Raw genomic sequence first — 15,444 nt, forward strand, 5'->3', positions numbered from 1 at the left:
CTGTACACCCCTTGAGGGTACATGGCAGGAATTTGATGATGATGATGATGATGACAAGAGTAAATAAGGGGAACTGCACAATGTTCATGGATGCAAATGAATAAAACTAAGATTTTGGTTCTCTCAAGAAATTATTCCTATCTATTACAAGAATGTACAAATTAAATCAACTGTTGGATAATGTTAATTCTTTTGATAGAGCCTCTGTAGCTCAATTGGTATAGACGAAGCTCTTTGGTCAGAAAGACCTGGGTTCGATTCCTGTCCATGACATGAGGAATCTTTATGTGCTCTTTCGACTAAAGGTGAGTCAGCTGATCGCACACAGAGGTAGAGGTTTTTTTTTCATCCAGAAACTCTGGTTTTTCATCCCTCAGAACAGGCAAACTGCACTGTGAACACAGTGCAGATCTACAGTCATAAAATACACACTTAATCCCTCATTAGGAGGGCTCAATCAGTCCTCAGGGATGGTTGAGGGAAAGGGGGAACCCCACATGAATAAATAAAATTGTTTTGATGCTAATAATATAAACAGGATAAGGATTAATTGTGCAAGAGCACCCAGGACATCTAAGCTTCTAAAGATATTTTATCAACCTCATGGATTTCATTGTGAGGGCCGTATCATAGTTTGGGGTGGACATATTCCATAATTAAATGTCTCTTTGCATAGCTTTCTGTAGGCACTATATTTTAATTTCTAACTACTTCCTTAGGAAATTTGTAAATTTTTAAAAAATGTATTGCAATTTAATTCGTACGAAATTTATAACACATTTTTTGTGTAATATAATTTATTAGTATGCTGAGAATAAATTTATGTCCACACTTGGCTGTAGTCATGAAATTTACAGGTAAAAATGTATACAGTTCATCCTTAGCTTTTGGACATCAATGTATGATTTCAAGCACAATCCATCAAATAAATGTTGAGTTGTCAAAGATAATTTTGATCCAAAGTACAATCAGTTATAACTATTCTTTTGCCGATAACACTGTATCAGAATATTAAAATAACACTTATGAATTAAAAGCATATCAGTTAAGATCTCTAAGACTTAAATAATAATAATAATAAAAAAATAGATTTCCAGAAGGCTGTCATGCCATGGAAAAAATCTCCATGCCTACCATCCATTAAAGAGAAGAGTCTACTACATTTTCTTAACATTGAGTGTATCCTATTTCTTATTTCCATAATCATTAGTATTCCAATATAATAATTTTGAAATACTAAAATTTTTCATACAATTTATTTCAGATTTCAATCATAACATGATCGCTTTTTAAAAGTTTAAATTTTTCAGAACTTGGTCACTTTGAACTGATATTAAATATTATTCATGCTTTTTTTTCCCACACACATCAATGCATGTATAATTTTTCTGTATCCAATTTTTTATGTTATTTATACATGTTTATGTCCCCCCACAGGTATTTCATTCATTTGTTCTGTCAGCCTATCTGAATTTTATTAAAAATTGGATATTTGTGATTTCACAAAATATTTTTCAAATCATCTTAATTTTGGATTCAGATGGATCACTGAAAATGGTTCAACCAAATCTGTATAGAAACCACTATACAGAAACTACTAATTATAATTGGACACAGACAACATCCCATTTTCTTTTCTCATTTGTTTTTAGAAACAAATGAACAGTGACTAGGTCAGTATAGTAGCCAAAGCTAACTTCCCCACATACCGTGGCACTTCATATCTTTATTCAGCGGTAAAACAAACATCACCCATTTCATTAAACTATAAATAATTTTTTTTTTTTTTTTCAAAATGTCACATCTCAGAGATATATATAAAGGTGTTTATGATGGGAGTGCTTTACAATTCCTCGTGTAGATGAATATTTGTTCATACCAGCACCACTTTCAGATAAGAATAATTTATGATTAGCTAATCTGATTATGTCTGCAACTTTTTTAGATGCATTTTACAAATTGTAAAAGTATTTTCATTCCTTTGCTCTCAACCTGGGGGGGTGCTTAAGGATCAAAGCTATATAACTGAGAGGAGACCTCCACATAGACTTCACAGGAATACAGAGAACAGACCAGGGCTTCTGACCTAATGTCCAATACTCACCTTCTCGTGGTGCACCCTGCTAGGTATCTACCTGGATACTGAACGGACGAGGATGGGCTGGCAATTTGGGATTTAGCCGAAAAAATTGTATTCTTATTGGCTTAAACTAAAATTTCAAATGATGGTACAACATGGCAAAATTTGATACCGGCTGGGGTGTCGCCCGGTTAAACAAGGCGCCCTGTTGTTTTTGACAGGGAACCAGGACAAACAGCAAAAAGTCAACTACTGGAACAAATCCTAAAATCAACCTCAACTCAACATCACCAGAGTTCAAGATCGGTACTATCAACATAAGAAGCCTGAATAGTAAAGAAATGGAGCTAGCTGAGGAATTGGATAAGTACCAGATCGACATAATATGGGTGAATGAAACAAAAAAGACAAAAAGTGGTGAGATCTTTCTGAGCAATAAATACAAAATGTTATATTCAGGCAATGACAATCAAGGAAAAGAAGGAGTACACATAGTATTCAACACTAAATACAAGGCTGATCTTCTTGAATGGCAGGCAGTCTTAAGTAGAGTGATGTGGGCAAATATGAGAATGGCGAACTGGACAAAGACTTGTTTGTGCCTATGGTCGCACAGTAGGTTCTACTAAGGTAGAAGTGAAGGAATTTTTTGACGCTTTGGAGAAAGCAACTGCCACAATGAAAAAGGAAAAGTTGGTCCTTGTTGGGGAACTAAATAGCAGAGTAGGAAATGATTGTGACACATACAAAAATATTTTGGGAAAATTTGGAGAAAAGAGCAAAGCTAATAATAATGGCAAATACCTGTTGGATTTCTGCTCAGGACATGGAATGGTTATTACTAACATCATGTTCCAACATAAAAATGTACACAAATTCACATGGAGAGAAGAAGCAAGGAATAAGAAAAGTCTCATTGACTATGTTAATGTTGATAGTGATGTTTTCTCCATGGAGCAGGACATCAGAGTGTACAGATGACTTGCAATTGGAAGTGATCACTATTTAGTCTTGAGCAGGATAAAATTTAATTTCATATTGAAAAGAATAACATGTAAGAAAGTTTTAAAGCAAATAAAAGTTGAGCAGCTATCAGAAGTAAACTGTAGACTAACATACACAAAGATTATTGAAGAAAAAAGGAAAGAGTTTGAGAACAGGAACCAAACCTTGGAGATTCATTGGCAAGCCTTGAAGAAAACCCTCATTGATTCAGCCAGAGAGGCATGTGGTAAGGTAGTACGCAAAGACAGAAAAATCAGAACTCCATGGTGGACACAGGAAGTTAAAGCAGCAGTGAAGAAAAAGAAGAAAGCATATAAAAAGTTCCATGGCAAATAAGTCAGCTTGTGCTCTTAGAGAATACAGAGACAAATGTAAGAAAGTGAAACACTGTGTAAATCTAGTTAAACAAAAGTCATGGGAGGACTTTGGCAAGAACATAGAAAATAAATATCAAGAAGGTGGTAAGATATTCTGGAGGTTGTTGAAGAAGCTTAGAAATGGAGGAAAGACTGCTGTAAAAGGAGTTAGAGAGGATAAAGGTGATATGAAAACGGGAGAAAAAGATATCCTTGAAGTGTGGAGTAATTACTTTGAAAAATTGCTAAATGAAACAAGCAGTGATAGCATAGTGGTAATAAACACTCAACAGGCATACAGTCAGAAATACATATCCATACTTGAAGTAGAAAAAGCCATCAAAGGCTTGAAATGTGGAAAAGCAGGAGTAGATGATATTCGACCAGAAATGCTGAAGTATGGTGGCATAGTTCAGAAAGCCTAGAAAGAGGGACGAATTCCCGATGATTGGAGTAGAGCTCTCATAGTACCCATATATAAAAAGGGAAATAAAACTGAATGTGAGAATTACAGAAGTATTTCCCTACTGAGTGTTCCTGGTAAGATCTATGCAAGTATACTTGAGAAACGGTTGAGAAGAATTGTGGAAGAAAATCTTGGTGAAGAACAAGCTGGATTCAGGTGAAATAGAGGCTGTCAGGATCAGATCTTCACTTTACGACAAATAGTTGAGAAAGCATGGGAATATAACAAAGATCTGTATTTAAGTTTTGTTGATCTGGAAAAGGCATATGACAAGGTGCCAAGAGAGAGGCTATTCAATACGCTACAGTTATATGGTGTCAATGGGGCATTATATCAAGCAATACTTTTAGTTGATTTGTTTATTTGAGTTGTAAGTCAGCAGTTAGAACTGAAGGAAGTACAGGAAGATGGTTTAATGTTAAATCTGGTGTGAGACAAGGATATACATTATTCCCTCTGTTATTCATTATCTATATGGATCACATTATGAAGGAAAGTGGTATTAAACATGATATCAAAATTGGAGATGTTAATGTCAGCTCTTTGCTTTATGCTGACGATGTTATACTTTTAAATAAATCTGCTACAAGTTTGCAAGATTCCCTGACTAAATTGAATAACTCTTGTAATAGATATGGTATGAAGGTCAGCATTAAAGAGACAAAGACAATGAAAATAGGTAGAGTCTTCGAAAATGTCAACCGTGTTGTTGTGATCGGGGAACCTGTGGAACAAGTACAACATTTCAGCTACTTAGGCATGATTTTTAGTGAAGATAGTAAATTAAATATGGTAATAGACAACAGAATCAACAAAGCTGGTATGGTAGGAAGTCAATTGAATAAATTCATATGGAAAAAGAGAGAAATTAGTCGGAACACTAAATTAGCTGTATACAAAACAGTGTTCAAACCAGTTTTAACTTACGGATCTGAGAGCTTGGTCAGAAGTAAAACAGTTGACCAAAGACTAGAGACTGCAGGTACGAGAGTCCTGAGAAAGATTAGAGACGTGAACAGATGGCATCAATGTCAATATCATGTTAAAAACAAGGATATTAGGAAAGAACTTGACATTGTCAGCGTCCAGGAATGCATTAGCAGAGGTAATCTCAGGTGGTATGGTCACTTAAACAGAATGGGTGAGAAAAGATTAGCAAATGTGTTCTCTGCCAGGTTGGCAGGAAAACGACCCAGAGGAAGACCAAGATATAGGTGGATTGATACGGTACAAAGTGCCTTAGACGATAGCAATATAGGATCTGATAATGTTAGAGTCTTGACAAGTAACAGACTGATTTGGAAGAAAATTGTAGATAGGAAGTTAGTAATGATGTAAATTTTTCATGTAGTACTATCATATCCTGTACACCCCTTGAGAGTACATGTCAGGAATTTGATGATGATGATGATTATTTGACATCTCCAGGGAGTCCAAAGACTCATCGAGGGAGAGTGTGCCAACAGCATCGAATGATTTGACCCCTTCCAACTAGTAACTGTGCTCAAACTTGCTTAACTGTTTGCTTGAGTCATTAGTACAAAAATAATATTCCAAACTGCATGCCCCCCACCTTCTTATTTCATGACTGAAGTCGCTTGATTGTTAGGTATATTTCAGCCATTTCAACTTAACATGGACCAGTCCAAGTCCAAATTATAACGTTCTTCTTTTAATAACTAAAATCTTTCCTCACAATTCATGATGCCACCTGACCAATTTTGCCCTATTTGTTAGAGAGGCCATAATTGGTTAACTGGCATCATTGACTAAGTGACTGTAGATGTGATGCACAATAGACAGCATCAATGTGACAGTTTCTGTGGTACTTCAAATAGTTCGTCTGATGTGGGCTATCATACCACACCCAAAGTTCTTAATTAAGCCATGTTGTCACTTATTATTGCACTGAATTGAGTTCATGCACGTGTGTGTTGCATGCATGCAAAACACACGCACTGGAAGAGGTATACAGCAATGTCTCTGATAAAGCATTACATTCCAATAGGTAATGAGTAATGTATATTAGATAAACTGGCTATTCAGTATATGCTGAATCAATATACTTGACTATGGAAAACACAAATGGTATTTTAAAATTTTATTATATTTTGAATGTTCATTACAAGAATGAAATATAATATACCTCTAAAGGTTGACTCTGGCTTCCACTGAAACCATCAGTATCAATTTCTGTGTCCCCTTCTTGATCACTTCCATCACTCCCACCATCATCTTGATCTTCTGGAAAAAGAGATGTTTGTACACATTATGGAAAAAGATTGCATTATCTACATGCATGTATAAAAAAAGAGTTAAGAATTAGGAGATAGCAGTAAAGGAGAAAGCAAGCACTACAGTCAATTAACTTAGACACACTGGCCTAAAATTATTTGAATAAGAGAGTAATGCATGAAATGTCTGCCTTAAAATAAAAGAAAACAAAACTAATGATAACACTTGGAAGGTTTTCCACTTGGTTATACTACTATAAATTAAAAAGATACCAAGAAATTATATACTTGCTTTAATCCTTTATCTTAGTGTAAACAAACCAACTTTGCCCCAGAAATATAATCGTATATATAGATGCTAATGACTTCTTATTACTTGCCTCAGTATCCATAATGCAAAGCACCTATCCTTACAGATATGTATATTGCTATGCATTATGGAAAGAGGTTACTACCTAGACCAGTTCCGACCTTTATTGAGGTCTCATTAATGGGAGCCAGACCCAGAAGTGACATTAAGGTTGAAGTAATATTTTCGTATACGAGTTGCCAAAAGGTGTCACACCTTATTATTAAAATACTCTAGATTATAGATAGTTGTTGGAAAATTTTCCACTTGGTTATACTATAAATTAAAGATATCAAGAAATTATATTCATGGTTTAATCTTTTATTCAAGCGTAAGCAAACAAGTTTGAGCCTGAAACAAGTTACTTTCTTTATACAAGTTGCTCCAGTCATGAAAATAGTTCAGGTACAAACTTGTTTGCTTACACTTGGATAAAGGATTAATCCAAGTATATAATTTCTTGGTATCTTTAATTTATAGTATAACCAAGTGGAAAAAGTTCCAACAACTAACTCTCTAATCCAGAGTATTTTAATAATAAAGTGCGATACCTTTTGGCAACTCGTATATGAAAATATGACTTCTGCATTACTTCAACCTTAGTATCACTTCTTGGTCTGGCTCCCACTGACGAGACCTCAATAAAGGTCGAAACCGGTCTGGGTAGTGATCCCCTTTCCATAATGTATAGCAATATACATATCCATAAGGATATGTGCTTTGCATTATGGGATACCGAGGCAAGTGATACGAAGTCATTAACTTCTATATACGAGTTGCCCTGTCCTGATATTTCAGGCGCAAAATTTGTTTGCTTACACTTGGATAAATGATTAAACCAAGTATATAATTTCTTGGTATATTTAATTTAATGATAACACTAAATGGAGCAAAACTTTTAACAACAAAAAGTTTATATAGTTCACTTTATTAAAGTTCACCTTAATTGCATCTTTTCCAAATCAATTTCCAGTTGCACAGAGTGGTTATAATCTTAACAACCTATTTATTTTGGCAACTAATGGCTGAGTCTATTAGCAGCATACTTATTATAACATAACTGTAGATGTGTGTGTATGCACGTATTCAAGGAACGGTTGCAAGAGAACAGGAATCTGAGTTCTGTAGATCCTGCTATTTCTGGATGGTTATGACTAAGTTAGCATGCACCTGTAAAAGACCTACTAAAGTTTTTCACATCAGAGACATCATTTGAGCCTGTCTTTTTCAAAGGAAAGTGATGCATGGTGATACAGTTTAATTAAGTGCAAAAAATGTATTAATTTGAAATTACTGGCAGTGTTGTCATTGTACAATATCTATTTAGCTAATACAGTCAATTCTCACTATAGCAAATACTATTATAAGAAACTTGTTCATTATAACAAGGTATAAAAAAAGTCCTAATTAAAGCTCCATCCACAGGATAATGCTAGAAGAATTTCATCATAGCAATTATTTAATATTCTTGTGGTCCTTATGAGTTCATTATAGTGGGAGGTGACTAATTATGCCACTTATAGCAAGCTTTTTTTCTGTGACAAAGATATCGTTTACAAAACTGCTAGTCTGGAGCAAAGACTTCATTAACAACAGAACCCATCAAGAACACGTAAGCAGTTTGAAGATATAACAGATAACAAAACTGATACAGATAACAGTTTTACAGTACTCTGCTTTCAGTCATGCTGTAACTCATTAAACATTCATCACATTCTAACTCATTAGCAGAAACCCTTCATTTCTGAAATAGGTGCAGACACAAAAAGTTCCGCATTGGTCTGTAGAACAAAGTTTCGTGATTATCAATTCCTTAGTCAACACACACACACACACACACACACACACACACACACACACACACACACACACACACACACACAGTACTTGTTCTAGCATACTACTACACACTAACAGCATTTTGTAAGTTGGGAGTGAGTGTTTTCAAAAAAAAGCACAGTATAGTAGATCAATCGTAACATTGATTAATACATAAGAATAACACATAGAAAGTTCACATTATTAAAAATCATAGAAACAACTAATGTGTTATAGTAAAACTTCAGTTTAATATAAACCAAAATAATCACTTGACATTTCAACCTTCATATCAAGGTCATCATCTTGAGTATACACATATACATAAAAAAACAAGCTACATGGTATACTAAAGTCACAGTAATTTGGCCAACCGTTAAAACTACTGCCCGACCTCTGGTATAAAGAAAAAAACCATGCTACATCAAAGCTAGAGTCCTGTTATTATTATTATCTGTTTGGTTACAAATCATTGAGAGCAACAAGATCTTACATAATTACTAACATAAATTAGAACAAAACAGTATACTGTAGATGGTGACCAACAAGAGCTGAAATTATTGCTTAGAGTCCTAAAGCAAGGATTTGTTGGAAAACTTGAAGAACTCAGTGGGTTTAATGTGTGCCATCCAAATTTCACAGGCTTCTATAAATTTGCATTCATACCAGGTTTTTTATGATGTAAGGAACATGCATTTTTCCAATCAATTTGGTGTAGGATATTAAGAGCGTGATCTGAGAATCCTGCTTTACCAAAATTGTTAAATTGAATGTGTTGCATGCATTAAAAATAGGAATTGTGCAGCCAGCAGTTTCATCAATATAAGGTTAGTCAAAGGTGAAATGGTTTAAAGTATATCCCAGGATGGAGGAGGATCCTTAGAGGAGTTGAGTGTGTTTTTTTAATTTTATAGGTAGTTTCAGAGTAGCATTAAGATTGTAATGGTGTAGAATTCTATTTATTTTATCTGCTAACTGTTTAATGTATGGAATAGCTATGGTTTTACTGTAATTTATATTATGTCTATTTTTGATTATAGATTACAGTAAAACCATAACTATCCCATATATTAAAAGGTTATCAGATAAAATAAATAGAATTCTACACCATTACAACCTTAATGCTACTTTTAAACCACCTTTTAAATCACCTTATATTGGTGAAACTGGCTGCACAATTCTTATCTGTAAAAAAAGAACACAAACAACACATTAAAATTAACAATTTCGATAAAGCAGGCCTCTCAGATCATGCTCTTAACACCCTACATACAAAAATTTGATATGAATGAAAATTTAAAGAAGCCTGTGAAATTTTGATCAACCATCCTAATCTTAACAATAATGGTGGCATAAAAATCCCAAGAATTTGGATGGCACACATTCTTAGCCCACTTAAGTTTTCCAGCAAACCTTACTTTAGGACTCTAAGCAGTTAGGCTCTTATTGGCTACCATGTACAATACATTGTTTTGGTCTAATTTATGTTAGTAATTACATAAGAGCATATAGCTCTCTAGCTAAATATATCTCTTAAATGATTTTTAACCAAATAGATCATAATAACAGGACTCTAGCTTTGATGTAACAAGGTGTTTTTTTTTTTTCCACAGAGGTCAGACCAGTAGTTTTAATGGTTGACTAAATTACTGTAACTTTAGCATACCATGTAGATTGTAATGTGGCTTGATTCTTTGTGTGCATATATATATATATATATATATATATGTGTGTATATTCCAGATCAGGGTTTCTGAAACTGTTTTCTCCGGAAGGTGAATAGGTGTTCCTCGAGAAGTTCTGGAATTTGTCATTTTAGTTTTCTAAGCATTTTTCATGAATAAATATTTTATAGTAGAAATATTCTGAGGAGAATAATATTCGAGAATAAATCGAAAAGCTCACACCCAGAATGCCTAATATCATCTTTGTATCGTTAAGTTTCACACATCGAAAACTTTCAACATTTGGGAAAGGGAATACTGCTGTTTATGACGGGTCATAAAAATTGTCTGCAAGTGGATTATAACAATGGGTGGCATATCCTCTGTTCTCAACATCTGAAGGAAATGACATCTGTGTAGCAAATGTCAGTGACCAAGCGACATATTTTTAAACACGGAAATATTCAAGAATTATTGTTCATTTTCACACATCGAAATCTTTCAATAATTGGGAAAGAGAATACCGCCATTTACGACCGATCATAAAAATTACCTGAAAGCCAATTACAACAATGGGCAGAGTGTTCTCAAAACTGAATGAAATAACATCTGTGTTGCAAATGTTAGTGACCCATCAGCAAGGAAGTATAAAGAAAATTTTTCCACTGAAATTGAAGATCAAGGTAGTTTGTATCTGGTTCTCAAATCTAGTAATACTGAATACTTTCTTTGCAAGCGTGTAAGTGCTTGTTCTGAAAGTGGAGTGCCGTGATTTTTTAAAACTAATAGGAATACAGATTCAAATTCTAATATGAATAAGAGACAAGGCACTTTGTTTAATTTTGTTAATAAGAAATCTCTTATTGAAGGTGTTTGTGACGGAACGGATAGCGAGTCATCCACCTCAAGTCTACAAAGATCTCCAGGATGTATAAAAGGAGGGGAAAACTACCAGCACGCAAGGAGAAAGAGTCTGAATTCACTCGTAAGTACTTATAATAATATTATAAATATATTTGGTGATCAGAATAGGATATGTGAATGAAAATCAACACAAATTAATTTAATGATGGTTTATTGATGCTTCGATTCAATCAATTAAATTAAACTTTAATTGATGTTTATTTAATTATTAATTAAAAATAAAAAAATCAACTAACTGAGAGGAGACCTCCACATAGCCTTTAAAGGAATGCGGAGAACCGACCAGGGTTTCTGACCTAATGTCCAATCCTCACCTTCTCGTGGTGCACCCTGTTGGGTATCTACTTGGATACTGAACGAACAAGGATGGGCTGGCAATTTGGGATTTAGCTGACCAAATTGTATTCTTATTGGTTAAACCAAAATAAAAAATGATGGTACAACATGACAAAATTTCATGCCAGCTGGGGCGTCGCCCAGTTAAACAAGGACCCCAGCTGTTTTCGCCAGGGAACCAGGGCAAACAGCAAAAAGTCAGCTACTGGAACAAATCTGAAAACACACCCCAACTCAACATCACCAGAGTTAAAGATCAGTACTATCAACATAAGAAGCCTGAATGTTGATAGTACTTGAATAGTAAAAAATAGTAAATGAAGGGTTTCTGACCTAATGTCCAATCCTCACCTTCTCGTGGTGCACCCTGTTGGGTATCTACTTGGATACTGAACGAACGAGGACGGGCTGGCAATTTGGGATTTAGCCGACCAAATTGTATTCTTATTGGTTAAACCAAAATAAAAAATGATGGTACAACATGACAAAATTTCATGCCGGCTGGGGCGTCGCCCAGTTAAACAAGGACCCCCGCTGTTTTCGCCAGGGAACCAGGGCAAACAGCAAAAAGTCAGCTACTGGAACAAATCTGAAAACACACCCCAACTCAACATCACCACAAATGGAGCTAGCTGAGGAATTAGATAAGTACCAGATCGACATAATACGGGTGACTCAAACAAAAAAGACAAAACTGGTGAGCTCTTTCTGAGCAATAAATACAAAATGTTATATTCAGGCAATGACAATCAAGGAAAAGAAGGAGTAGCCATAGTATTCAACACAAAATACGAAGCTAATCTTCTTGAATGGCAGTCAGTCTCAAGTAAAGTAATGTGGGCAAATATGAGAATGGGGAATAGGACAATGAGACTTATTTGTGCCTATGGTCCCACAGAAAGTTCTACTAAGGTAGAAGTGGAGAAATTTTTTGAGGCTTTAGAAAAAGCAACTGACAATAAAAAAGGAAAAGTTGGTCCTTATTGGGGATCTAAATAGCAGAGTAGGAAATGATTGTCAGACAAAGAAAGATATTTTGGGAAAATTTGGAGAAAAGAGCAAAGCTAATAATAATGGCACATATCTGTTGGATTTCTGCTCAGAACATGGACTGGTTATTACTAACACTATGTTCCAACATAAAAATGTGCACAAATTCACATGGAGAGAAGAGGCAAGGAATAAGAAAAGTCTCATTGACTATGTTATTGTTGATAGTGATGTTTTCTCCATTGTGCAGGACACCAGTGTACAGAGGATTTGAAATTGGAAGTGATCACTATTTAGTCTTGAGCAGGATAAAATTGAATTTCATATTGAAAAGAATAACATGTAAGAAAGTTTTAAAGTGCATAAAAGTTGAGCAGCTCTCAGATGTGAACTGTAGACTAAAATACACAAAGATTATTGAAGAAAAAATGAAAGAGTTTGAGAACAGGAATCAAACCTTTGAGATTCAGTGGCAAGCCTTGAAAAAAGCATTGATTGATTCAGCTAGAGAGACATGTGGCGAAGTTGTCTGCAAGAATAGAAAAATTAGAACTCCATGGTGGACATTGGAAGTTAAAGAGGCAGTGAAGGAAAAGAAGAAAGCATATCAAAATTCCTGTCAAATAAGTCAGCTTGTGCTCTTAGAGAATACAGAGACAAATGCAAGAATGCTAAACAGTGTGTAAAACTAGCTAAACAAAAGTCATGGGAGGACTTTGGCAAGGTGGCAAAATATTCTGGAGGATGTTGAAGAAGCTTAGGAATGGAGGAAACAGTGCTGTAAAAGGAGTTAGAGATGATAAAGGTGACATGAAAACGGGAAAAAAAGATATCCTTGAAGTCTGGAGTAATTTCTTTTGAAAAACTGCTAAATGAAACAAGCAGTGATGACAGCACAGTGGTAAAAAAACACTGACCAGCCATGCAGTCAGGAATACATATCCATACTTGAAGTAAAAAAAGCCATCAAAGGCTTGAAATGTGGAAAGGCAGCAGGAGTAGATGATATTTGACCAGAAATGCTGAAGTATGTTGGTATAAAATTCTTACAGTGGCTGCACTGCATAGTTCAGACAGCCTGGACAGAAGGACGAATTCCTGATGATTGGAGTAGAGCCCTCATAGTACCCATATATAAAAAAGGAAATAAAACTGAATGTGAGAATTATAGAGGTATATCCCTACTGAGTGTTCCTGGCAAGATATATGCAAGTATACTTGAGAAATGGTTGAGAAGAATTGTGAAAGAAAAGCTGGGTGAAGAACAAGCTGGATTCAGACCAAATAGAGGCTGTCAGGATCAGATCTTCAGTTTATGATAAATAGTCGAGAAAGCATTGGAATATAACAAAGATCTGTATTTAAGTTTTGTCGATTTAGAAAAGGCATATTGCCAAGAGAGAAGCTATTCAATACACTACAGTTATATGGTGTCAATGCGGCATTATATCAAGCAATACTTAGTCTTTATTTGCGTTGTAAGTCAGCAGTTAGAATTGAAGGAAGTACAGGAAGATGGTTTAATGTTAAATCTGGTGTGAGACAAGGATGTGCATTATCCCCTCTGTTATTCATTATCTATATGGATCACATTATGAAGGAAAGTGGTATTAAACATGATATCAAAATTGGAGATGTTAATGTCAGCTCTTTGCTTTATGTGAATGATGTTATACTTCTAAATAAATCCACTACAAGTCTGCATGATTCTTTAACTAAATTTAATAACTGTTGTAATAGATATGGTATGAAGGTCAGCAATAAAAATACAAAGACAATGAAAATAGGCAGAATCATTGAAAATGTCAACTGTGTTGTTAATGGAGAACCTGTGGAACAAGTAAAACATTTCAGCTACTTAGGCACAATTTTTAGTGAAGATGGTAAATTAAATATACAAAAGATAACAGAATCAGCAAAGCTGGTATGGTGGGAAGTCAATTTAATAAATTCATATGGAATAAGAAAGATATTAGTCAGAACACTAAATTAGCTGTATACAAGACAGTATTCAAACCCGTTTTAACTTATGGATCTGAGAGCTGGGTCAGAAGTAAAACACTTGACTAAAGACTAGAGACCGCAGATATGAGAGTCCTGAGAAAGATTCGAGGCGTGAACAGATGGCATCAATGGCAATATCTTATTAAAAACGAGGATATTAGGAAAGAACTTGACATTGTCAGCATCCAGGAATACGTTAGCAGAGCTAATCTCAGGTGGTATGGTCACTTAAACAGAATGGGCGAAGAAAGATTAGCAAAACAAGTGTTCTCTGCCAGGTTGGCAGCAAAACGACCCAGAGGAAGACCAAGATATAGGTGGATTGATACGGTACAAAGTGCCTTAGACGACAGAAATGTAAGATCTGATAATGTTGGAGTCTTGACAAGTAACAGACTGATTTGGAGGAAAATTGTAGATAGGAAATTAGTAATGATGTAATTTTTTCATGTAGTGCTATCATATCCTGTACATCCCTTGAAGGTACATGACAGGAATTTGATGATGATGATTAAATTACCAAGGTGTTCCGTAAAAATTTCCAGATTTGTGAAATGTTCCATCATAGGAAAAGTTTTAGAAACCCTGCTCCAGATGATGATCTTGATATGAAGGTTGAAACGTCAAGTGATTATTTTGGTTTATATTGAACTGAAGTTTTACTGTTATGCAGTAGTTTCCATAATATTTAGTAATGCATGCTGCTCACCGTCTAACTATGAAGGAAAGAAGAATATAGAAAGTATAGTTTATATAGTTGGCTCTCACTACAGCAAACAATGCTATAATTAAACAAAATTTTAAGTAATAAATATTACTGTTATATGATGAGCTAGAATGCTGCAAGTCTAACTGTTAAATTCGCCCAATTATGAAGTGATCCTGAATTCTGAAAATATTTCCTTCAGATAAAGACAGAGAAAATCATGCCACTATCATTAAAAATGTGAACAGAAAAAAAAAAAAAAAAAAAAACATCGTATATAAGTGACAGTCATGAGGAAATAAATTCCATCACAAACATTATGGTAAATTACTTTGAGTTTATATGAGTTAGGATCAAAAAAGGATCTTAAGAGTTTTAGAACTTAGGTAGTACAACTAACCTAAGTTCTAAAACTCTTAAGATATACATGTGCACCAGTCATTCCAGCAAATATACACACACGCACACATATATATAATTGTCAGAATGGATGCTATGTATTGTTACAAATG

General features: G+C 34.7%; 1 protein-coding gene across 8 annotated transcripts in view; it reads right to left on the bottom strand.

Annotated features, from left to right (window-relative positions):
* The window catches only part of Upf2 (UPF2 regulator of nonsense mediated mRNA decay), a 705,876-nt gene that overhangs the window by 222,809 nt on the left and 467,623 nt on the right, over positions 1-15,444 (bottom strand). For 7 of the 8 annotated variants that reach the window (XR_016550243.1, XR_016550244.1, XR_016550245.1 and 4 more), the window contains one exon: positions 6,054-6,151. Coding sequence is in view for 5 of the 8 variants with exons in the window: in XM_090412106.1 (XP_090268232.1) it covers positions 6,054-6,151 (98 nt within the window). In the remaining 3 variants the exon portion in view is untranslated. The remainder of the gene's footprint in view (positions 1-6,053; positions 6,152-15,444) is intronic. The other variant, XM_090412115.1, reaches the window with a different exon arrangement.

Source organism: Typopeltis vanoorti, chromosome 2 (genome assembly GCF_054136105.1).
Source record: "Typopeltis vanoorti isolate ZY-2024b chromosome 2, IOZ_Tvanoo_1.0, whole genome shotgun sequence".
NCBI lineage: Eukaryota > Metazoa > Arthropoda > Arachnida > Uropygi > Thelyphonidae > Typopeltis > Typopeltis vanoorti.